General features: G+C 36.3%; 1 protein-coding gene, 1 non-coding gene and 1 pseudogene across 8 annotated transcripts in view; 2 read left to right on the top strand and 1 right to left on the bottom strand.

Annotated features, from left to right (window-relative positions):
* Nucleotides 1-24843, top strand: part of ARFIP1 (ADP ribosylation factor interacting protein 1) — a 122588-nt gene that overhangs the window by 70865 nt on the left and 26880 nt on the right. For all 7 annotated transcript variants that reach the window (XM_042935287.1, XM_042935282.1, XM_042935285.1 and 4 more), the window contains 4 exons: nt 1294-1406; nt 9895-10116; nt 18080-18237; nt 24424-24598. In XM_042935287.1, coding sequence (XP_042791221.1) covers nt 1294-1406; nt 9895-10116; nt 18080-18237; nt 24424-24598 — 668 coding nt within the window. The remainder of the gene's footprint in view (nt 1-1293; nt 1407-9894; nt 10117-18079; nt 18238-24423; nt 24599-24843) is intronic.
* Nucleotides 6006-6114, top strand: LOC122218767. Its single transcript, XR_006202098.1, has one exon. It is a non-coding gene; the product is annotated as a U6 spliceosomal RNA (small nuclear RNA).
* LOC122218726 lies at nt 16342-16463 on the bottom strand (annotated as a pseudogene).

Genomic DNA, 24843 nt, shown 5'->3' with positions numbered 1-24843 from the left:
GCTCTATAAAATGTAGATTCACTTATTTGATCCTCTCCGCTTTGCAGCTCTACTCTGTTTTCAGTTCAACAAAAAAGGAGCCTTCAACAATTGGGTTGTTCATTATTTGGAATGGGTCAAGTGGAAAATGTTGTGTCTTCCTATTTTCAACCACAGCTTACAAATAGCTTGCAGATTGCAACAAAAGAATATGTAATTTACCAGTTATGGCCAGTGAAAAACACTTGGGAAAAATGCATTTCTTTGCATTGAATTTGTTCTATACTTTAATATGCTCAATTGTACAAACAGGAAAAAGTTGAAGTACATATTTCTTTTAACATATGAAACTTTAACATTCTGTATTTTATTTCCATGAGGATTTTGTACATCTTGCATGTATTTGATTTTGCATACTGTTCTTGATCTGAGGTTGTGGTAAAGTTGTGGCAAAGGCTGGTCTGACTATAAGAGTAAGTCAGAAAAGAAATTTTTGCTGACTCTGAGTTTAAAACCATTTTTAAGAACTTTTTCTCTTTTCCTTATTTCATTGTTCTCTTTAAATTATGAAAATTTTTATTCTAAGTCATTAGTATCTTAAGCATTTAACTTTTTTTTTCTATGAAAAACATTTTATTATAGGAACTATTTAGGTGCAGAGTTGCTTTTATGTCATAATTTCTTAGCTGTTGTAGCAATACATTGTCAGGGCTTTATACTGTATTAATTATGGCTTTTTGCAGGAGGGTGGGTGGTCTCTTGAGAAAAAAAGGAGGTACAATGTAGACCTTGTTTTAGCCTAGCCTTTCATACTGGTGGTAAGATATTTTTAATGACTATTTGAAATTTGGATTATATTTTTAAATCCTCCAAAATTATAGTAACATTCTGTTGTTGCTCTGTTCTTCATAGTATGATGAAAGGAGATCACTGTGAAGAGTTCATAGCCTTCCAGATTTTTACTGGCACAGTTTTTTTAGGGTCATGAGGCTATAAGAGTAATTGTCAAAATTTTGTTTTCTAGAAGTAAAGAGCTTACTTAGAAAAGAAGTTTGGTTACAACATTTTTTTTTTTTTTTTTTTTTTTTTTAAGACAGGCAAGCCACATAACATTTGCATTTAACGGACAGAAATGTTTTTTAAGTGTTTGGAAATTATTCTCAATGATTCCAGGAAATTTGAGTTCTTCACTTTGTCAAAACCTTTTTATTTTTAAATGCATACTAGTTTAACTTGAATAAGCATCAGTGGTTTGGTTTTTTACTTACTTGTCTTTATCTGGTTTGTGTTTTGTCTTTTGTTATGATCATGCAGGTGGCCAGAGAACACAGACCAAAGGTGGACCAGTTATTCTAGCAGATGAAATAAAAAATCCTGCAATGGAAAAGTTAGAGCTTGTTAGAAAATGGAGTCTGAACACCTACAAGGTTTGTTTGTTTGTTTGTTTGTTTGTTTGTTTGTTAATGTTTCCACCCTAACTGGCTCTAAGAATTTTCATTTGTATGTTATTCAAATTAGTGTTTTGCAAATGTATGAATATATAGGAGAGAATGATGCCATCTAAACATAAAAATACAGTTAGAAGATGAAGCATTTTGTTTTATTAATCTTTGTTTGCATAGTTGTAGTTTAAATAGTAGCAAAAGAGTAAAGTTACCAAAATGCTTATTAATTGATACATAATTGAAGAAGAAATATATTGCCTTAGAACACATTTAGCTGTAGAACTGCTGTAGATATGTCTGTCCCTACCTCCTCTTTTTGATACTTTATGGAACTGAATTGCAAAAGAGATACATTCATTATCCAGAGTTGGAATTCACTGATCTTATTATAATGACTGAGCATTAACTGTACATGTAGCATCAGTTTGCAAGTGAGTTGGACTTCAAAAGTTTATTGATGTTGTTAGTTGCATTGCTTCAGAGTAATTCGTGACTCTTTTTCTTATGACCTCTGTGAAACAATAAGCAGATTATTTAATCTATAGAATTTTTGATGTATTACAAAGAGCTCAAACCCCAAATCCACTTTAGTACCTTTGAATATTAACAGGGACAAGACAGTAGAATTTAAAGAACAGTTAAGTGAATGAAAGCCCTAGCTGTTCAAGTTAGAGCACTGGCCATAAAACCCTATGTTTGTGAATTGTTTGTGGGTGTAGTGGTTTGCAAATCAAGGATTGTCTGTTATATTTTTATACAGAGCACATGTCTCTTATGTGTCTTCTCAAGAGTAACACAGAAGTGAGTTTATTCTTTCAGTTAATACTTTTTTTTACATTTTTAAAAATGTTTTGTTTATTTTTGAGGAAGAGAGAGAGCATGCATACAAGGGAGAGGGGCAGAGAAAGAGGGAGACAGAATCCCAAGCAGGTGCCAGGCTCTGCGCTATTAGCACAGAGCCTGAAGCCGGGCTCAAACTCACGAACTGCGAGACCATGACCTGAACCGAAGCTGGACACTCAACCGACTGCACCACCCAGGTGCCCTTCGTGGTTAATACTTTTAAAATATGATCTGAAATCATCTACAAAAGTACAGGTTCTCTTAAGATGATAAAAGTACCCTGAAACATGCTCATGAATCTTTCTAAAAATTATTTAGTGTTTGTTAGAGAACAGAAATAGACAGAAATTAAAGGCAGAAATCATGCAGGAACTGAAGTCCAAGAAAGAGAAGATCAAAGTCATGGCTAGAATCAAGTTACTCAAAAGTAAAATGGATGGCAAGCACAGTCCTAAATCAACCAAATCAAAATCTTATCCTTGAAGGATTATTGAAATGACAATGCATGCCCAGTATAGCTCACAATTTGGAATGAAAAGGTAAAAAAGCCACAAGAACAGAGTCAAAGAGACCCAATGTGGTCATTACACTTTGAGGTTCTTTTAGTTGAGAGGCATATGCCAGCCCAGACACACTGGGCTATAAATTCCATTAAACTCACATGACTTCGGGGCACCTGGGTGGCTCAGTTGGTTGAACGTCCCACTCTTGATTTCTGCTCAGGTCACGATCCCACGGTTCAAGAGATTGAACTCTGTATTGGGCTTTGCGCTGACAGTTTATTTAAGTTTAAATACACTTACAAAAATTTTTAAATGAAAAGAATAATTGTATAAGTTAGAACTTTCTTTTTCTCTTCTATTTATTTTTGAGAGAGAGAGAGCACAAGTGGGGGAAGAGCAGAGAGGGAGACACAGAACCCGAAACAGGCTCCAGGCTCTGAGCTGTCAGCACAGAGAACAGTGCGGGGCTCAAACTCAACAGACCATGAGATCATGACCTGAGCCGAAGTCGGACGCTTTACTGACTAAGCCACTCAGGTTCCCCAATTTTTTTTTTTTTTCCAATTTTTTAAAAAAGTAAGCTGTAGGCCTGACATGGGGCTTGAACTCAGGACCCCAAGATCAAGAGTCTCATGCTCTACTGACTAAGCCAACCAGGCACCCCTCTCTTCTGATTGACACTACAATATCCCAATTAAGCTTTTTTTTTTTTTAAATGTTTTTTATGTATTTTGAGAAAGAGAGAGCATGCATGTACTGGAGCAGGGGAGAGGCAGAAAGAGAGGCAGAGAGAGAATCCCAACCAGACTCTGCACTGTCAGTACAGAGCCCAACCTAGGAGTCAAACCCACAAACCGTGAGATCATGACCTGAGCCAAAACCAAAAGTCAGGTGCTTAACTAACTGAGTCACCCAGGTACCCCTCCTGATTAAGCTTTGATGAAAAAAAATGCAGTTAAAACTGAAAAACTTTTCAGTGTTTTCAGTTTTCAGTTAAAAACTCCTTCATTTAGTATTATGCTATGTGTGCAACATTTTAAAGGCTGGTCAGTTTCATTAACATAAACTTTTATAAAAAGGCTGAATGTGGTATGTCAATATAAGAGGTAAATATGGAGTCTTAATGATTCAACTCAGATTAGTGTAGAAGTAAAAGACAAAACAAGGGGGACAGATAATAAACATATAGGAAAACAAGATAAAGAGCAAGGGAAACGTGAACTAAAGGACGCAAGAGAGGAAGGCTCAAATGAACAAAAATCTTAAATTTCGTAATTTGTAACTACTAGAACTTTGTTCAGAAATAGGACCTGTATTTTTTTTTAAGCTTGTAGTGTTTTAATTTAATTTTTTTAAGTAATCTCTACAGCCAACGTGGGGCTTGAGCTCATGATACCAAGATGAAGAGTTCCATTCTCTACCAACTGAGCCAGCCAGGCACTGCTAAGGCCTGTATTCTTTAGGTTTCAAAATGTGTGAATATAGAATGTTCCTATTTAGAGGCAAATTTCATGAATAAATGAACAAAGGAATGGCTGAATAAATAAGTTTAATAAATAAATGAAACCCAGTCTGGTATGAAAGATGAATAAGTTAAATGAAAGGGAGCAAAAAGAGGAATTCCAAGCAGCAGGCAAATATAGCCTCATGAACAAAGTTGTAGACATGTGAGAAAGCATGGTCTGGGAAATCTCTGGATAACTGGTATCACTGGATCTTTGAGTGGGAGAGAAGAGCAGTAGGAGATAAACTTGGGAAGGCAGATGGGTCTGATTCATGCCATTCTAAAGACAGTGGGGATCAACTGAGCAATTTTAAGCAAGAGTGAACCATATTACACATCAAGCAGAGTAGAATATGCAGTGTAAGAGATTTTGTCAAGAAGCTATTAGAGTAGGGGCGCCTGGGTGGCTCAGTCAGTTATGTGTCCGCTCTTGGTGTCAGCTCTGGTCATGATCTCACAGTTTGTGAGTTCGAGCCCCACGTCAGGCTTTGCGCTGACAGAGCAAAGCCTGCTTGGTACTCTCTCTCTCTCTCTCTCTCTCTCTCTCTCTCTCTGCCCTTCCCCCCTCAAAACAGATAAACTTTAATTTTTTTTTTAGTGTTTGTTGATTTTTGAGAGAGAATGTGAGCCAGGGGAGGGGCAGAGAGAGAGAGGGAGACTGAGGATCCAAAGTGGGCTCAGCACTGACATCACAGAGCCCAATGCAGGGCTCGAACTCACGAACTATGAGCTCATGACCTGAGCCAAAGGCAGACGCTTAACCGACTGAGCCACCCAGGCACCCCTAAATAAACTTTAATTTTAAAAAAGAAGCTGTTACAGTAATGTGAGAGAGTAATTAAGACATGGACTATGGCTGTGAAGACTGGAACGGAGAAGAGGGGATAAAGTCAAACAATTTTAAGGAGGCAGAATCTACTTAATGACAAAGAAGATTTTAGTTTTGTATTTTTTTATTTTTAGAGAAAGAGAGCATGAGCAGAGAGGGGCAAAGGGGGAGAGAGAGTCCCAAGCAGGCTCCATGCTCAGCACAGAGCCTGACACGGGGCTCGATCCCACGACCCGGGCATCATGACCTGAGCTGAAATCAAAAGTTGGACGCTCAACCAACTGAGCCACCCAGGTGCCTCTGTGAAAGATTTCAGACCATATTTTAAAAGTATTAACTGAAAGAATAAATTCACTTCTGTGTTACTCTTGAGAAGACGCATAAGAGACGTGTGCTCTGTATAAAAATACAGACTATTCCTGATTTGCAAACCACTACAGCCACAAACAGTTCACAAATAGAGTGTTATGGCCAGTGCTCTAAGTTGAGCAGCTAGAGCTTTCATCCACTTAACTCTTCTTTAAATTCTACTGTCTTGGCCCTGTTAAGATTTGAAGGTACTAAGTGGATTTGGGGCTTGAGCTATTTGTGATACATTAATCACCAAAAGGCTTTCCGTCAACAAGAATATTTAGCACTTCCTTTATTGGTTGTTAATTTGGGCTCTAAGACCAGGCTGGTGGTTTAAACCAAATCTATAATGGGAACAAATGTAAGTTTAGGCCCTGAATATAAGTATTCTTAAGTATTATTTTAATCTACCTGATTTTATTCATAAAATTTGAATCCAAAGTTTATTTATGTTCTTACTTATTCTCATCTGCAGGAATAGTAGTGAATAGTGAACTCTGGTTTATCCCTTTTGTTTTTGTATTTTCCTAGTAGAGAATAGAGTATTTTTAGTGCTTGCTTCAGCAGCACACATACTAAAAAATTGGAACGATGCGGAGAAGATTAGCATGGCCCCCGTGCAAGGATGACACACAAATTTGTGAAGCATTCCATATTTCTGGGGATGGGTGAAATAGGTGAAGGCGATTAAGAGTACACTTATCTTGATGAGCACTGAGTAATATGGAAGTGTCGAATCACTGTATTGTACACCTGAAACTAACGTAACACCATATGTTAACTGTATTAGAATTGAAATAAAATAAATCTTACTTTAGGGGTGCCTGGGTGACTCCGTTGGTTAAAAGTCTGACTCTTGATTTTGGCGCAGGTCATGATCTCACAGTTTATGGGATCAAGCCCTACATCGGGCTGACAGCGTGGAGCCTGCTTGGGAGTCTCTCTCTGCCCCTCCCCCTGCCAAATAAAGAAATAAACTTAAAAAAAAAAAAGAATTAAAAAATAAATTTTAACTTACTATTATTTTTTTAAAGATTTTATTTTTAACTAATCTCTACACCTAATGTGGGGCTCAAACTCACAGCCCTGAGATCAAGAGTTGCACATTCTACCAAAAGAGCCAGATGCCCCCCAAGATAAAATAAAGGTAAAAAAAATTTTTTTTTAAAGAATAGACTAGGGGCACCTGCCTGGCTCAGTCAGTGGATGAGCCAGCATGCAGTTCTTAATCTCAGGGTTGTAAGTTTGAGCCCTATGTTGGGTGTAGAGATTTTTTACTTAAAAATTAAAAAATCTTAAAAAAGAAAAGAATAGAGTACTTTTAGAAGTCCATTTTATTATTATTTTTATTTATTTAAGAATAATCTCGGTTCCAGCATTCAGAGCTGTTTGGCATGTTTCACAAACATTAATAAATACTTTTTTTAAATGTTTAAGAATTTGCCATCAGTATTCACACCTCAAATTAATCTTTGTTGCCTTTAAGCCAGTATCTTTTAAACTTTCATTCCTGTTTTTCTTGTCATATTGCCTTACTCATTTACTGGTTAACCTATTTCCTCTGTTCAATTTCTAGTATTTTCTTTTATGGTCCCTACTTCCCTATCCTTCACCATTAATAACTCTTTTAGTGTCTGTCAGCTTATACCATGAAATTATTCTTTTGATAGTATTTAAGTGTTTTTATTCACTTTTTGGTTTTACAGAAAAAGCTCTTGGTGCTATTTAAATACTCAGAGTACACAGTGACTATCTTGTAAATTCATGACCTGTATGACAATGATTCACAGTATTTTGTATACTGTTTATCACTTTATTATATTCACCCTCCCCCAAGTAGGAGATCTACATAGAGCAGTAATTTACTTTTGCTTCTTTCTGTCCCTTTAATCTTGCTCCTTTTGTCTCATTATCTTAATGGATTCTTAATTTATAAGTATGGAAAACTGAATGGGACTGCCAGCTCATTGTAATTCATCTGCATTTTCAGGAATGTAGGCTATCTGAAGTACTCTCACTTCCAGGTTACTTAGATTGTCCTTAAGGTTGTACGTTATCCATATTAGAATACAAGGTTGGAAAGTTCCATTTCAACACTTGTTTCCAGTGTCAAGATTTAACATGCTTCATAATCACTGTCACCTTATGCTTCTTACTGCCCTGGCTTCCTGGAAACAAAAAACATTCCCTCATTAAACCTTTGACCCTGCTGTCTGCGTATAGCTGTTATTTCTGAGGAAAAATGGCCACTCAGACAACAGTAGACATTTCTTTCATTTTGTCCAGTCTACCAAGCTTCTTCAATGAATTCTGGCTTCTTGACTTTGAACAGACTGTTTTATCTGGATTGCTGTGGAAGGCACCACATGCTTTGGCTTTCAAATGGAGTAAATGTGTGTGATGATATTGCACAGGGAAATAAATCTGTTTTGTGTGGGTGAATGCAATGGTATATCTCCTTTATCTCGTTACCATTTCAGGTAGTATTTCTTGCTGATGTTTCCCTCATAAAAATGACAAGTCTGCAGTTAAGCTTTTCTCTGGATATGATTTTAATCTCCTGAGTGTGTGTTTGTATGTTTTCCTTAGAAATAGTTTTATCTCTCTTCTGTGGGTTCGACCTCTCACCTTTCCTATCACTTTCCGTATAGTTAATTTCTCTACCTTAAAAAAAAAAAAAAAGAACTCCTTTATTTTTAAAGGTTTATTCACAAAGATCCTTAATTGGGGTGTGAGGGTGGCTCCATTGGTTAAGCATCCAACTCTTGATTTTGGCCTGGGTCATGATTTCATGGTTTGTGAGATCAAGTCTCACATTGGCCTCTGCACTGACAGCAGAGCCTGCTTTGGATCCTCTCTCTCCCTCTCTCTCTCTCTCTTTCTCTCTCTCTCTCTCTCTCTCTGCCCCTCCTCTGCTTGTACTCTCTCTCTCAAAATAAATGAATAAACTTAAAAAAAAAAAAAAGATCCTCAGTTGATGAGAACAGAGAATATGTCAGGGAATTCATTTCAATTTTAAATAGAAAAGTATGAGTAGTACATAATATACTGACATTAGTAGGATAAATATAGATTTATATGTATTGACAAGGAAAAGTCTCAAGATACTTGTTCATAGGAAAAATATTGAGGATATTATGTATAGCGTAGCCTGGTCTCATGTTTACTTGACAGATATCACATATGTGAGTATAGAAGTTTACAGAAGAGTTTAGACTATGTAAATAGCAGTTTTCTGTTATTTAGGGGGATTCAAGGAAGAGAAAATTCAACTTTTATTTCATTCATTATGTTAATTTTTGGAGTAGATATTAGTTCTATAACCAAAACTTTGAAAGACATGATAAAAGAGCAAATTTGTAAAGTTTAAAAATGACAATATTTATTTATTACTTTTTTAGAATATTTTTGTTAACTTTAAATGATGAAAAGCTTATTAGTGCCCTATACGGTTACTCTTATATTATTGAGTAGTGAAGTTGTTTATAATTTTTTTATTGCTAACAAAAATTTCCTGTATTATTATTTCTGGGTTAGGACACAATAATATCATAATTTAATACTATTCTTTCTGAATAAAGTAAAAGAATCCAGGAATGTCTAATCTCTACCTCTTTCTCTTCCTCCTTCCCTTCCCCAACCCCTGTTTCTCTCTCTTTCTACCCCTTTCTCTCTCCTCATTCTTTCCCACCTCCACCTCTTTATTCTTTCTCCTTCCTGTCTTCCCTTCATTCCTCCTATTCACACACATACACACAGCTAGTTTAAGAGGAAGATTGAAGGAAGAAAAGCATTTGAAACAAACAGGAGAGTAGAATTTTGGTATGTTTATTATTCCTCTATTAACAACCCAGTAATATTCTTAAGTCACTGCCAAGGATCTCAGTTGTTGTAAATAATCTACCCAAGTACACTAAGCCCGAAATAGGATTATGTGAGAGAGCTTATCTAGCAGTATATAAATTAGCTCTCTAAGTCTTAAAACTTCTTCTGATTAGTGGGACGCCTGGATGGCTCAGTTGGTTAAGCGTCCGACTTCGGCTCGGGTCATAATGATCTCACAGTTTGTGGGTTTGGGCTCCGTGTCGGGCTCTGTGCTGACAGCTCGGAGCCTGGAGCCTGCTTCGGCTTCTGTGTCTCCCTCTCTTTCTCTCCCCTTCCCTGCTCGTGCTCTGTCTCTCAAAAATAAATTTAAAAAACATTAAAAAAAAAAAACTTGCTCTGATTAGTAATAGTAGATATTACTGGTAAGTTTATTTGAGTCTGAGTGAACTTCTAAGTGGACTGATAGTTTTCAGTTTTTTTAAGAGTAGCTTGTTTGAAGCCAAAAATGCTATATGCCAAATGCTCTAGCATTAGTACTTTGGATCCTATATTACTCTTTTCTCTTTTGTTCTTTTTTTTTTTCTTCCTAAACAAAGTGCATCTTTCCACTTTTAGTGTACTCGACAAATTATCTCTGAGAAGCTAGGCCGTGGATCAAGAACTGTGGACCTTGAACTTGAAGCTCAGATTGATATATTAAGAGATAACAAGAAAAAATATGAAAACATTTTAAGACTGGCTCAGACACTGTCGACCCAGCTTTTCCAGATGGTGCATACCCAAAGGCAACTTGGAGATGCATTTGCTGACCTGAGTTTGAAGTCCCTAGAACTCCATGTAAGATTATTTTAAATAACTATTGGAGAGTGTGGAGGAGGAGAACGGCAATAGTATTCCAAGATATAATTTGTTATGTTTCTGATTTGCTTAACTCTTAATAAAACTGGAATCTTGAGGTGTTCTTTCAAGATATTTTATATGATTTTTAATAAGGCCCAAGTGACCGGAGATGTCAGCTGGAGGTTTCAGGGGAAGGGAACTTGGTTAGAGGAAGGGAAAAGGAAAATACTCAACCTGCTTGAATCTAGAAAGAATCATAGCTCTGTGTATGTGGGCATGGATAAAAAGTAAATTCAGGTACCTATTGAAAATCTCTTACCAGTTGTCCAAGTCTCTTGAACAAATAGTAACGTGCTTGACTGGATTCATAATATACTTTTACTGACTCATTAATAGGAATTGTGAATTTTAGAGATTAAGAATTTTAGAATAATTATGAAATCATTTTTCTGTATATATCCCTATAAGCATTCAGCAGAGAATTCCTAAGAATTTCTTAAGATATATGAAGTGTTTTCTTTGATGTCTTTTTTTTTTTCCTCACCTGGAGCCAAAAGGTGCAAAATCCCTTTCCTACAGACATCTAACTTGAAGAGTTAGATAATTTAGAGCATTAAGGCATTTGATAATATCTACAGTCTTGGAAAAGAAAGTTTGGCTAGACATGGCAATATATATCATAATAGCAAAGAATACTGAGATTCAATTCTGAGTCATTAGATAGACAAAAAGAGCTAATCGAATATTTGGGAAGCTGATTAATCATAACAGCTGCAATTATTGGGTGTCCACAATTTCACTGTAATGATCCAGGTGCTTTATAGCCATTATATCATATAATTTATGTAGCAAGACTGCAAGAAATGTTATCCCCATTTTATAGATGAGGAAACTGAAGCCAAGAGAAGTTAGGTAATTTTTATAAGATCACAAAACAAATAAGAGGTAGAGCTTAAAATTGTATTTTATATATAGAATTTATTTGTATTTTATACATACGGACACACACGTATTTGTTTTGTTTAGTAGCCAAGGCCATGTACAGACAGTGAGGCCAGGAGGGGGCACCTCTGGGTGGAGCTCACCTATGCATGTGCACAGGAAGGAGCTACCAGGCCTGTCTATGTTTCTCAGTGGCCTTTTGGCTGTCCCTTGTAAGTAGAATATTTAGAGGGTCTGTGATCTAGAGAAAAACCCCCACAGTGTGGAAGGAGGTAGCCAGGGTATAGGATCTGCAGAAGTGCTGCAACAGTGTTCTCAGTGTTCTCAGTAATGCTACATTCAGTAGACCCTGTTAATTATAGTAGTTAACACGGATTAGGAGTTTACTATGTGCCGAATACTGTTCTAAGTGGTTTATCTATGTATTAGCTCATTTAATGCTCTGTCTTAGCTAGTAGGAGGTACCTTTGATATCTTTTCTAGATGTCAGATCCTTTTGTTGTTGTTTTTATAGAACTGAGAGGTTAATCCTCCGTATTCACATCCATTGGACCCAGTTTGAGTTTTTGAGTTTGTTTTTTTTTTTAACGTTTATTCATCTTTGAGAGACAGAGACAGCGTGAGCAGGAGAGGGGCAGAGAGAGAGAGGGAGACACAGAATCAGAAGCAGGCTCCAGACTCTGAGCTGTCAACACAGAGCCTGACGCGGGACTCGAACTCAGGAACTGCAAGATGATGACCTGAGCCAAAGTTGAACACTCAACTGACTGAGCCACCCAGGCGCCCTGAGTTTCTTGTTTTTTTTTTAAAGTAGGCTTCATGCCCAGTGCAGAGCCCAGTGAGGGGCCTGAACTTGACCCTGAGATCAAGACCTGAGCTGAGATCAAGAATCGGATGCTTAACTCAGTTAAGCCACTGAGGTGCCTCTAATTTTTGAATTTCTTATTTGAACATTTCTAACCCTTTGCAAGGATTGATATTTTATGAGTTTTAGTCCAGTGAGAAAATGTACTTATTCCTTTTTTTTTTTTTTTTAACAGAATACAACTTTTTATCTTACAACTACCATACGGGTCCATTGGAAATCAAAGACACAGAATGGGATCTTAATGATCATATTTTGCTACTTAAAACATTTTGCTATTTCATCATCTTAGGAATTATTTCATCATTACTCATCAGTTATTTCCAACCATGTTAAAAATTACCAAGATGATAAGAAAATAAAAGAATGATAGCATTTCCTAGAAAAAGTGAAATAGATAAGTATTCTTTGTGTTTCCAAAATGAAATCTGAAGAAACTGATTCTGTAGTTTTTTTTTTAATGTTTATGCAACATAGTTGAAAATGTAGAATTTTTCCTTTTTTTCCCATAATGGCAAAGAGAAGATACTACCAGAGGAAGATATTTCACAATTACTAGACAAATCAGAAGATGACTGCAAAGAGACAGCAGCAAAGATACTCAACGGTGATGACAAAATAGATAATACAAGTGAAATCTGAGTTTATGAGTCTTCTGATGATGAGATACTAGATGAGTTTTCTTAAATTCAAGAGCCAATGAGTTTTTAAGGACGAAAAGGAAATGTGGTACTATATTAGTCCAGTTCTCTACACAAACAGAACCAATAGGATATGTAGATATGTAGAAAGATGTATTTTAAGAGATTGGTTCACAGCACTATGGAGCGTTGGTACAGCTAAAACCTGTAGGGTAGGCTGGCCGACTGGAGACTCAAGGAATGTGAGTTGCAGTTTGAGTCCGAAGGCAGTCTGTTAGCAGAATTCCTTTTTCTTCTAGGGAGGTCAGGTGATTGGATGAGACCCACCCACATTGCAGAGGACAGTCTGCTTTACTGCTTTTGCACTCCACCAATTTAAATATTACTCTCATTCAAAAAACACCTTCACTGAAACATCCAGAATAATATTTGACCAAACATCTGGACATCATAGCCCAGCCAAGTTGACATGTAAAATTAATCATCACAGGTAGTTTTATCTAGTTAGTAGTTTAATAGGCATGACACCATCATGCAGCATTTTTAAACAAGAATTTGGACTATCCTATTTTGCTAAAAAGACATACTATATTCTTCTTTTATGATGCTTATACTCCAAAACATACTTGATATGATTTGTTAGTGAACAAATGCTAAAGTCAAATGTGTATGCAGAAGTGATTTGAAGGAAATAATGTAAGAAATAGAAAATTTATTGGATTGAACATTCTAACTGGTGTTTGTAAATATAAAAATAATGGTAAACTAGAACCTATTAGAGACTATGAAATTTGGAGTCAGTATTTACAGGGTGGATATTTTTGTATCGGGATTTTCCAGAGAAAACCAATAGGAGATGTGTACATAACACACACTGTACACACACACACACCAGCACACACACATTTATTTTAAGGCATTGGCTCACCCAGTTGTGGGACTTGGCAAGTCTGAAATCCTAAAGGCAGGTCAGTAGTGTAGAAACTCAGGCCAGATATCTAATGTCACAATCTTAAGGCAGAATTCTCCTCCAGGAAGTTTCAACCTTTTTGCTTGGAAGAGCTGATTAAATGAAGTCCATTCATATTATGGAGAATAATCTCTTGAAAGTCAACTTTAAATCATATCTGGAATGTTTATTATTGTAAATGTTAATCACATCAACAAAATCTGTATCTTGTTATTCTAGGATTTTATCTTTAAGTAATCTCTACACCCAACATGGGGCTTGAACTCACAATCCCAAGATCAGAGTTGTACACTGTTCCAACTGAGCCAGCCAGGCACCCCCAAAATCTGTATCTTCATAGCAGCATCTAGACTGGTATTTGACCAAATAACCGGACACTTTAATCAAGTTGACACATAAAATTAACCATCATCATTAAGCCATACTTAATCTCCAAATAAAGACAGTAACAAAGTCTTACTTTCACCTAACGTGATATGACTATCCTGCATACTCTCAAAGACTCAGTAACCTATTCCCCAGAAGAGGATGCAGAGTTCTTGAGTGACATTCACTTTTTTCCTTGATATCCTGTAAGTTAAGTTCTACGATGTAAAATTAATAATATATCTTATGTTGTATGCTAAGGGGATAAGAGAGGGAAGAAAACAAAGTTATTTGCTTTATATACACACACACATATTAGTAACAAAATAGAACAGTTATAGTCCTCAGTTGTAGAAATTGTTACAAGGTCTTAGCTTCTTCCACTACCCATTCCATATTACATTGGCTCTAGCACCTCAGCCTTTCATGGTTCTTTGCCTGGTGGGATGACCCAAACCTTCATTCCTGAAGGGTCCAGGTCATTGGTAGTCCTGACTGAAATGGGTTGTTGTAGTTTCCATTGACATTAGTCACAGGGCCTGGTAGTGCTAAGAGATGCCCTAAGAGGTTGCCTATATTCCAGGCAACCTCTTCCTTATCAGTCCAGTTTCCTTTCTTTCGGTAATTGGGATCAATTATGCAAGCCAGCAAAATAACTCTCTTCTTTGTCAATGGATTGTTCTTGAAAACAAGTTTATAGAGTTCAGTGACGAAGAGCTGGTGTTCACTTCCTTCTGCCTTAGGACAGGAGATTCATTGACAATACTTAGCACAGGCATGGCACGTAGTGGCACTGAAGAAAGTATGATGGTTATGGCTGTTTGGGGATTGTGGCATTTGGGAAGGAAGATTTTAAAGATCAGTTCAGTTCTTTCATTTTCTGGAGAAACAACCAGTATCCAGCAGTAGAGAAAACAGATCTGAGGGGGACAGGAGATGGAACTTTACTGAATGCCTGTCATCTGTCAGAAACTTTATGAAGGTTCTCTTATTACGCTTCCTATCAAACTTGTAAGGGAATTATCTTCATTTTATTACTAAGAAATTGACACAAAAAGAATTTGAGTTATTCATACAAGAGACAAATCCAGTCAGCAGAATCAGGGTAGGAAATCCCAAACTGAATTCCCAAACTCGATTATTACCATTTATGTGCCTCTGACTCCCAGTTGTGTTCTACCATGGCACCTCATTAAGTTGTTTTTTCTCAGTTTAGAAAGTAACATGTACTTCAAGATTAGGGAATTTCACACAGTCCATAATATCGTCAATTATCAGTTAGTACCTGTGAGACTAATTTTTTATTGCATTGCATGGTTTAAATTAACCCACTTGTTATTAATTAGGTAATAATTTATAGTACTAAAATTGGAGGTTTTAGATCCAGTGCCGTTTCTATTATTTGGTCCTAATGTATAAGTTTAATGGGAAATAGTGGTCATTTACATCTGGTAAATGTTGTAAATGATGTAGGAGCTGCTAAAGAGAAAAAAAATTGAAATGTTTTGAAACTTTATTCTTTCTCTGTACAAAGCAAACAAATATTGAGATTAAGGAATTGTATTGGCCTTCGCTGTTCAGTAGCAGATTAGAACCAGGGCCCTGTTCTTAATGCATATACCCTTTGATTACTTTATGTACAGTTTATTTGTAATTGTGAAGGCAGTGTACAATGTATAAAATGTCCCTGCCCAACCAGAAATACTGAGACAACTTATCAACTAAAGGAAGTTTATGAATCAAATCGTGTTTTACTTATTTTCAGTGCCAAAAAAGCATACTTAATTATAAAAGAGCATACTTAATTTGTGTGTTTCTTTATAATGCATATACATAATATATTCATTTCTTTCTGGCATCCCAGTTGTATATCTTTTTATTACTATGTCTCTTGTACCTTACTATAAAAAAAGCCCTTTTATTCTAGCTAGTTTTCAAATTATACATTAAAACCTTAAGTTTTATATTCACAGAATTACAGGTGGGATTTATATTCGTGAAACAGAACAGTGGCAGTTTACTCTTCCTATCTGCTTTGAATTTAGGCCTGTTTTGTTATTGTAAATACAGTATTGCAAATTCTGCTTTACAACTTTTCAATCTGCTGCTGTTTCATCTTAGTACACTCTGGGGTTTTTTATTTGTTTGTTTTTAGTAAAAGAGTAGTCTTCTAGGTTGTATAGATCTCTCTGGTTAAGTTAGGACTTGTGGCATTTTCAGTGTTAATAATGTAAAATTGTGGATGTTGAGAAGTTTTAGATATGAACAGTGTTACAGGGGTATGTTTTAATCATATATACTTTGTTATACAGTGAGTAGAAAAGGCTTTCTTATTTTTTATGAACCATGGTATTAACACCAGTTTAACTTCGTATTTTTCTTCCTCTTATTTATAGAATTTTTAACTTTACCCTGTGTCTCTTAATGCCAAAGACAATAAGTACTTGTAGTATGTTATGTGAACTTTTTCTAAAAGTTGTAAAAATGTTTTCTCTTGTATTAGCAACAATAGCTCCTCGGATAAACCTCATTGGCTACAATACTGCCACTGCACAAAGCTTGTTTTCTCTTGTATTATTCTACTTCTAGTAGCATTTTTGTTTGCTTGTTTGTTTTGGACAGAGAGAGCAAGAGAGTGAGCAGGGGAAGGGCAGATGGAGAGGAGAGATAGAATCTTAAGCAGGCTTCACACCCAGCCTGATGTGGGGCTCATGCTTGATCTCATGACCACGAGATCATGACCTGATGTGAAATCGAGAGTCAGATGCTTAACTGACTGAGCCATCCAGGCGCTCATACTTCCAGTAACATATAGTCTTCAGTATATAACTTAGCTTGCAAATACTTGATGCCAAAAAGCTTCAGCTGTCCTGCCTTTCATTTTCGTTTTTATATACATTAATTGATACTCCCTTTATGTAATCCTGTATCTGCCAATATTTACAAATCAAGGTTTATAAAATCTTGAAGACTGATTCCAGAGTAAACAGTTATATGGATGTCTCTTAAATGGAAAATGCTTTTAGCACAATAAAGACAATCTTACTTTCTTGCTATTTATTAGTATTGAATATTTTATCACCTAGAAATTGAATTATATCTGTAGCACTAACATTAAACTTGCATTTTCTAATATTTAATTTAATGTTATATGTTTTTTCAGCTGAAATTAAAAAGTGTTTCATAACTTCAGAACTCTGAAGATATGACCAAAGTTTTTATTTGGTCAGATGTGTCCTCATAATAGGTTAATTAATCAAACTTGGACTGGAAAACCAGTCCAAGTTTGAAAATTAGAGTTACAACTTGCCATATCTGAAGGAGTTATATGTAATATTTTCTAAGCCAAGACTCAGTTTATTCAGAGAGAATGTGCTCAAACTGGTGTTGAGTGATCCTTCCCCAGCCGTGCACCTACGTAGACCTGAGCTTGGGAGTCAACTAGTCACTGAGTTTACAAAGAAACGTACATTGTTAATATTTATAGACTGAGGAGATTATGTCAAAACACAAAAATTGCAATCTGTCTTATGGCTGAAAGTTTTAGTCAATTGTTAACCTAATTTGGTTGTGAAAGTTATAGTTTTCTTTGATTAATAATCTGCTATATTTTTCTTTTTAACAGCTGTGCTTATAGTATAGTAGAAACAAAACATGGAAATGAAAATATTCTTTCTATTTCAAGTAGTTTAACTTTCAAAATCATTTAATTTTAGCTATACATCTGAGCTGATGGCAATTTTGGTTTATTAAACTTTTTTGGTAACTATATAGCTAGCTAGCTGTGATTTAGATTTCCGTTTATTTAAACATTAAATGAAAAAACTTCTGGGGCGCCTGGGTGGGCTTCAGTCAGTCAAACATCTGACTCTTGATTTTGGCTCAGGTCATGATCTCACAGTTCATGTAATTAAGCCCTATGTCTGCAGTGTCAGTGCAGAGCCTGCTTGGGATTCTCTCTCTCTCTCTCTCTCTCTCTCTCTGTGTGTGTGTGTGTGTACCCCACCCCCCTCCTCAAAATACATAAATAAATAAACATTAAAAAAATAAAAGAAAAAACTTCTATAGCTAAGTATTTTAAGTCAAATATTTTCCCATTAGTGATATGTTTGAGATTTTTTTTGTCACATTCACTAACTTATTAGTGGGTAAGTTAAGGTGACTTTTTTGTTTTAGGAAGAATTTGGCTATAATGCAGATACCCAGAAGCTACTGGCAAAAAATGGAGAGACTCTTCTTGGAGCCATTAATTTTTTTATTGCCAGTGTGAACACTTTGGTGAATAAAACAATTGAAGATACATTAATGACTGTGAAACAATATGAAAGTGCGAGGTAGGTGTAAATTTTCATTATATTGTCTGTTTGCAGATGGTACATAATTCATTTAAGGTCTTAGATTGCATGTGATAGAAGTCAACCCAGAAAAAGAATGCAGTGCAAGGTTATAGGATAGCTCATAGAACTAATAGAAAGGCAGGAGAACAGATTCTAGAAACAAGCAGGAACCAAAGTCAAGGTAATGCCTCAGAAGAATCTAATTAGGACCTCGAGGCTGGGTACCTCTGGTACTTGATGTTGCCACCGCTACCATACGTCACTTCCAAAAGGCCCCTGAATACTTTGCTTCATTGCCTAGAGAGTGTCTGATTGAACCTTGGTCATGTGCCCAACCCTGCCTGCTAGAGAATAGGGAGGTGGAGGATCTCCCAGCTCCAGCTTCCTTAGAAGAGGACAAGGGCCTTGTGTTCTACCAGGTAGATACTAGATGCTCTCCACAGTCTGGCCTGGGCCTATCTTTTCAGCCTTCTTACTGCTGCTTCCCAGTAGGAGCAGTGCAACAGCAGACATACAGTTTCACTTTCTCTTCAGTGTACAAGCTCATACCTGCTTTCGTGATTTTGTTTGTGTTTTGGATACCAACTTCCTGGTCTTCCGTTTATCTAGGCTATGACCAGCTTCGAACTCTTTCATATTTTATCTTTTACTTATTTTCAGATCTGTTTGAATGCAGTGTTTTCATACATTTTATACACACACACATACACTCATGATTCCTCTATCTCATAACTCCCCTGTTAGGTAACCCAAGTACATTTTAATAAATACTTACAAAGATCTAAAAAGTAGCAGATCAGTGATAGCATTTCTTAACTTTTGATTTCCAGCCCAGTTTTTCTCCCATTCATTCTGATTTCCTTTGAGTTTTTTTTTCCTCTAAATACTTGAAATCCTTATTTTCTGTTAAACTTTTTATAGCATCGTTGAAAATAAGTGCAAACTATACCTTTTAGAAGTATTTGGCCCCTTGCCCTAATATAATGACATGACAAATGGCCATGAAAACTAAAGTCATCTCTCTAGTCTTTCAGTGCTTATTCTGAAGTATATGTTTCCTTATGCCTTACATAAGTAAAGTCCAAAACCCTTGGGAAGTTAACTTTTAATCTTTTCACAAGAACAGATGCTTCTGTCTTATTCTGTGTTTGTAATTTTAGGTTTAGTATTAATGTGACTCTTAATGACTTGGAAATGAAGGTCAAGATAAATAGCTGCAGGTGTTTGATAGAAGGGTAGAGATGGGGTTGTGTGCCTTATTTAGGTTTTAGACTTGGTTTTTTACTTTTCCTTATCGTTTGAACTATTTAATAACACTGTATTAAAATCAGAAGGTAGAAAAAAATAAACTGAAGGAGTCTATCAGTAACACTGAAGGAATTTCTCAGTAAGATACCCTTCAATAGGAATCCCTTCAATAACACTCTTAGTAATTGGTTCTCCAGTCTCTATTTAAATCTTTTTGTGGACATTGTCTATATTTTTCAAAGGAATATTATGTATATTATTTTATTTTTATAAATTTTATTTGGTCCTTTTCCAAATCTGTTCCTTATTCATAATGCCCTAATTTGTTTATAGTGAATCTTCCTTTTATCTCTTTAGTTATTTTAAGCATTCTTATTTTCTGTTGTTTCAGATTGTTTTAATATTTGTGGGTTTTGAAGATAAAAATTCTCTTATTCCAAAATTACCCACTATCACCTCCCAGTAAAGAACTACAGGAATCTAGTTTCTGTTTCTGTACTTTGTAATTGTCCACCTATCCTGAAATACATTTTTAGTGCCTAAAATATATTTTTGTTTAGTATGTTTTAAAATATGTTTTATTTTAAGCACGTAAAGTCTTTCTCTTCAGCCTTTATTTCTAAAATGCTTTCGGGGCGCCTGGGTGGCTCAGTCGGTTAAGCGTCCGACTTCGGCTCAGGTCACGATCTCGCGGTCCGTGGGTTCAAGCCCCGCGTTGGGCTCTGGGCTGATGGCTCAGAGCCTGGAGCCCACTTCCGATTCTGTGTTTCCCTCTCTCTCTGCGCCTCCCCTGTTCATGCTGTGTCTCTCTCTGTCTGAAAAATAAATAAACGTTAAAAAAAATTTTTTTAAATGCTTTTAAAAATACTAACCCAGGGGAGCCTGTGTGGCTCAGTCAATTAAGCATCTGACTCTTGATTTGGGCTCAGGTCATGATCTTGCAGTTCGTGAGATGGAGCCCTGCATTAGGCTCTGTGCTGACAGACAGGACCCTGCTTGGTATTCTCTCTCTCCCTCTCTCTCTACATCCATGTGTGCTCTCTCTCTCTCTTTCTCAAAATAAATAAACCTTAACAGAAAAATAGGAGTGCCTGGGTGGCTCAGTTGGTTGAGTGTCCAACTCTTGATTTTGGCTCGGGTCATGATCCCAGGGTCATGGGATCGAACCCCACATTGCTCCATGCTGAGCGTGGAGTCTGCTTGAGATTCTCTCTCTCTCTCTCTCTCTCTCTCTCTCTCTCCCTCCCTCCCTCCCTCCCTCTACCCCTCTCCACAACTCCTGCGCACTTTCTCTCTCTTGCTCTCTTTCTAAAATAAAATAAAATTTTAAATATAAATTAATTAACCCATATAATGGGGTGCCTGGCTGACTCAGTTGGTAGAGCATGCAACTCTTGATCTTGGGATCATCAGTTCAAGCCCCACCTTGGACGTATAGCTTACTTAAAAAATTTTTTTTCTTAATATTTACCTGTATTAGAGAAAGACAAATTTCATTAGATAAGGCACTGAACAGCACACAGATCATTTTTTGTTTGATTTGTAGAGAAGAGCCTCTGGAGATTAAAAGGTTTGCTCATTTGGAGCCAATTTCAAAGCCAAAATGAGAGTCCATTGGCTTTCTACCTTTTACTTTTGATCATTCAGCCTCAAATTTGAACTGGATTTATCTCACATTTTCGTATCTATTTTAAAAAATATAAGGCACCTGGCTGGCTCAGTTGGTGGAGCGTGCAGCTCTGGATCTCAGGGTTGTGAGTTTGAGCCCCATGTTGGGTGTAGAGATTACTTAAAAATAAAATCTTTAACAATAATAATAATTTTCACATCTTATATTGAGATATCTGATGGTTAAAGTACAATGTGATAAAAGATCTCAATCTATCCATTATATAGGTTTATTTGAAACTTTTGAACAGAGTTATAAATCAGGTTGTATGTACTTATCAGGAAACCTTTAGACAACCTCTGCCTACAGAGGGATAACATTAAAAAAGAATCCCAGATTAAAAGTTTCTCAGTAGCTGAATTTTCTTCTCTGTCAAAACCAGAATTTACTGACTTTTAGGGCAAGGGTCAGCTATTTGATCAGCACAAAAAGTGGCAATTTAGGCAAATGTCCGGGTGGCCTTTTAATGCTCCCTATTATGCATTGTGTACAAGTATTTCCTAGCCCTCTGGTGCTTCGTGTATAGAAAATCTTATAACAGCCCATTCAGCACTTCTCCATAGCAGCACCAACAAGGGAGTCATTTGTGGTCAGGACTTTTCAGATGTCAACACCTGTTCTCTAGAAGTTTTACATAAGCCATAGAGTAACCAACTATCACTAACTATATTGATATGGATTCAGTTCAGACTGGCACCCTTGAAGTGAAGAGTTGCATTTTGAAAATTTAGTGTGCTTCTCTTATTGGTAATGAGCACTGTTAGAGAAGCTCTTACGGAAAGTTTTACTTTGATACCATCTACAAACTCTGGATGTAAAAATTAAGGGATATAAGGTCAGTATTGTAACCTTGAATATGTTGAAATTAATCTTATTGTTTAGAAATGTTCTCTAAGACTAATGAAGGATATTTGTCTTCACATTAAATCACCATGTATCACTGTTTTTGTTCTTTCATTGTTTTTTTCTTTCATTTTTTATTGTTTTTAGTATATTTGCTTCTGGCTAGCTCCCTTCTAATTTGGCCATAATAATAAGCACTCTAAAGATATTAGTTATTACCAGGTATCCTAAGTACTTTACATGATTATTTTGTGGAGATTGTTATTCTCCTTTATAGATGAAAAACTAGAGCGGAAAGGTAAAAACATCTAGTTCAAGACATTAGAGCCAGCAAAGATCAGAGTGGTTTCAGTTTGGCTAGAAACCCATGGAATTTAATTTGTTATCATTACTAAGTCAGTCTTGCTTCCTAAATTTTTAATATCTGTCTCCCCTTTTTAGCCCCAATGCCATTGTCCTGATTCAGTGACTCATTTGTCTTTTGCCCATGGTCTTCTATTTGGTTTCTTCTTTCTGTTTCTTAATCTCCTCTAGTCCATCCTCCATTTTTTACCACTAGAGCCATCCATCTATTCTGAATAGATAGAACATGTTACTTTCTAGATCAGAGTTCCTAAGTGGCTTCCCATCACTACTTGACCTTCTGGATTAAATCTGATTCCGTTTGACATTGTCTATAGGCCCTGCATAATGGCAGTCCTGCCTACCTGTCTGACTTTAATTCCTTCCATTATCATGTTCCAACTTCAGGTTCTAACATAGTGAATTACTTCCCAAATGTATCATGGTATCTTACAATTCTTTGCTTTTGTACGTACTGTTCTCTTCCTGGATTGCTCTATTTCCCTGCCCCAGTCCACCTTGGAAGCTTTTACCATCCTTTAAAATTTAATTGTGGTGTTTTAATTCTGTTCTGAGATACCTAATTAGGCAACTCTTCCTCTTGATTTCCACCCTGCCTTATTCTCCCTCCCTCATGGCAGTTACCATTGTCTCATTTTGTTATAGCTGTTTAAGAGCTTCTCTCCTTCTAAACTGCAAGCTTCTTGAAGATAAACTTTTATCTATTCATCTTTAGAGCTCTGGTTTCTAGTACAGTGCCAGGAACATAGAAGGTGCTCACTTAATATTTGTTGGATGTGCCAGTGAATGAATGAATGATTCTTTTGGCCCTGAAAGTTCAAGTTTGTTAAATTCAGTATAAGATAAAAATAAATTAGACTCAGTACAAGGGACCGATGTGTTCTTTCTCAAGTCACATATGTGATATAGTTTATGTTGTTTAAAATATTCTTAATTTCCAGAATAGGAGATATAGATTGTACTCTGGATACTTGAATAAAGAGCTTTAGTTCTACGGCATAAGCTTTGTAATGCTGATTTTGACTAAATCAGAGGTCACGTTGTTCTTCAGTAGAGACTGCTAGATAAGTCTCTGTTTAATAAGCAAGGTAGTACTATTTACACAAGTACTGTGACAGAGGCATCGTGAGGTGCTGTGTGATCATGGAGTGATGGTGGTGGGTAGTATTTCAGTTAGTGGTAGGAGAATATTAGGGAGTAGGCGTTTTAAGGAGCACAAGGTGTTAAGTGCTCTATAATAGATGGCACTGTCACGTTGTCAATACTAATGTTTCAGAAATCCACTCAGAGTTGCTCTGTCCCATATGGTAGCCATTAGCCACATATGTCTGTTTAGCACTTGACATGTGGTTAGCCTACATTGAGATGTGATAGAAGTGAAATATAGACAATGGATTTCAAAGATTCAGTACTAGCCCACCCCCAAAAGTAAAATAGTTCAGTAACAGGTTTTTTTTACATTGATTACATGTTATAATGATAATATTATAGATACATTGGGTAAAATAAAATCTTTTGTTTAAAAGGTGAAATTAATTTTTATTCTTTTAACGTGAATGCTAGAAAATTTTACGTTACATATGTGGCTTGCATTTTATTTCTGTTGTGCCTTGCTGGCTAGATCATACTTTAAGGATGCTGACCCTCAATATACCTTCCTTTTCCCACTTAAAGTATGTCATCCTCAAGTCTGCCATCTTAATATGCTTTGTTTTGTTGGTATTAACCAATTCCCATGGGAGATAGATCACTTGATCTTGTTAGCGTTAGGTTTTGACATCTGTTTTTTAAACTGGTTTTTCAATTTTGGAAATTCTGCATGTCAGTTAATACTGTACTTTGGAAGGAATAGTTAATTAGATTAATAACCAGCTCCCCCTTCATGCTTGTACTAACAGCTCTTTGTATTAAAGAAATATATGACTTTAAAAGCATAAGATATAATATATACGAGAATTATTATTTATTAATGTATGAGACTGTCACGTATTTCCAGCTCACCTCCTGAATTTATTTCATTCTGTTTTTGTAATATGCTTCACTTACTCTGTTCTTTCCAGGATCGAATATGATGCCTATCGCACTGATTTGGAAGAATTGAATCTTGGACCACGGGATGCAAACACCCTGCCAAAGATTGAGCAGTCACAGCATCTGTTTCAAGCACATAAGGAAAAATACGATAAGATGCGCAATGATGTTTCTATCAAGTTGAAATTTCTAGAAGAAAATAAGGTAAATTCAGTCTTTACCTTCTGAGATAAACTTTCACAGACTTTATTTATTTATTTATTTTAATTTAATTTAAATCCAAGTTAGTTAACATACAGTGTAATAATGATTTCGAGAGTAGAATTCAGTGATTCATCACTTACATATGACACCCAGTGCTCATCCCAACAGGTGCCCTCCTTACTCCCCCTCACCCATTTACCCCTTAACCCCTACCCAACACTCCTCCAGCAGCCCTAAGTTTGTTC

The sequence above is a fragment of the Panthera leo genome, chromosome B1, assembly GCF_018350215.1.
Source record: "Panthera leo isolate Ple1 chromosome B1, P.leo_Ple1_pat1.1, whole genome shotgun sequence".
Taxonomy (NCBI): domain Eukaryota; kingdom Metazoa; phylum Chordata; class Mammalia; order Carnivora; family Felidae; genus Panthera; species Panthera leo.
The sequence above is the reverse complement of the archived record's forward strand: the minus strand, read 5'-3'. Positions and strand labels throughout refer to the sequence as shown.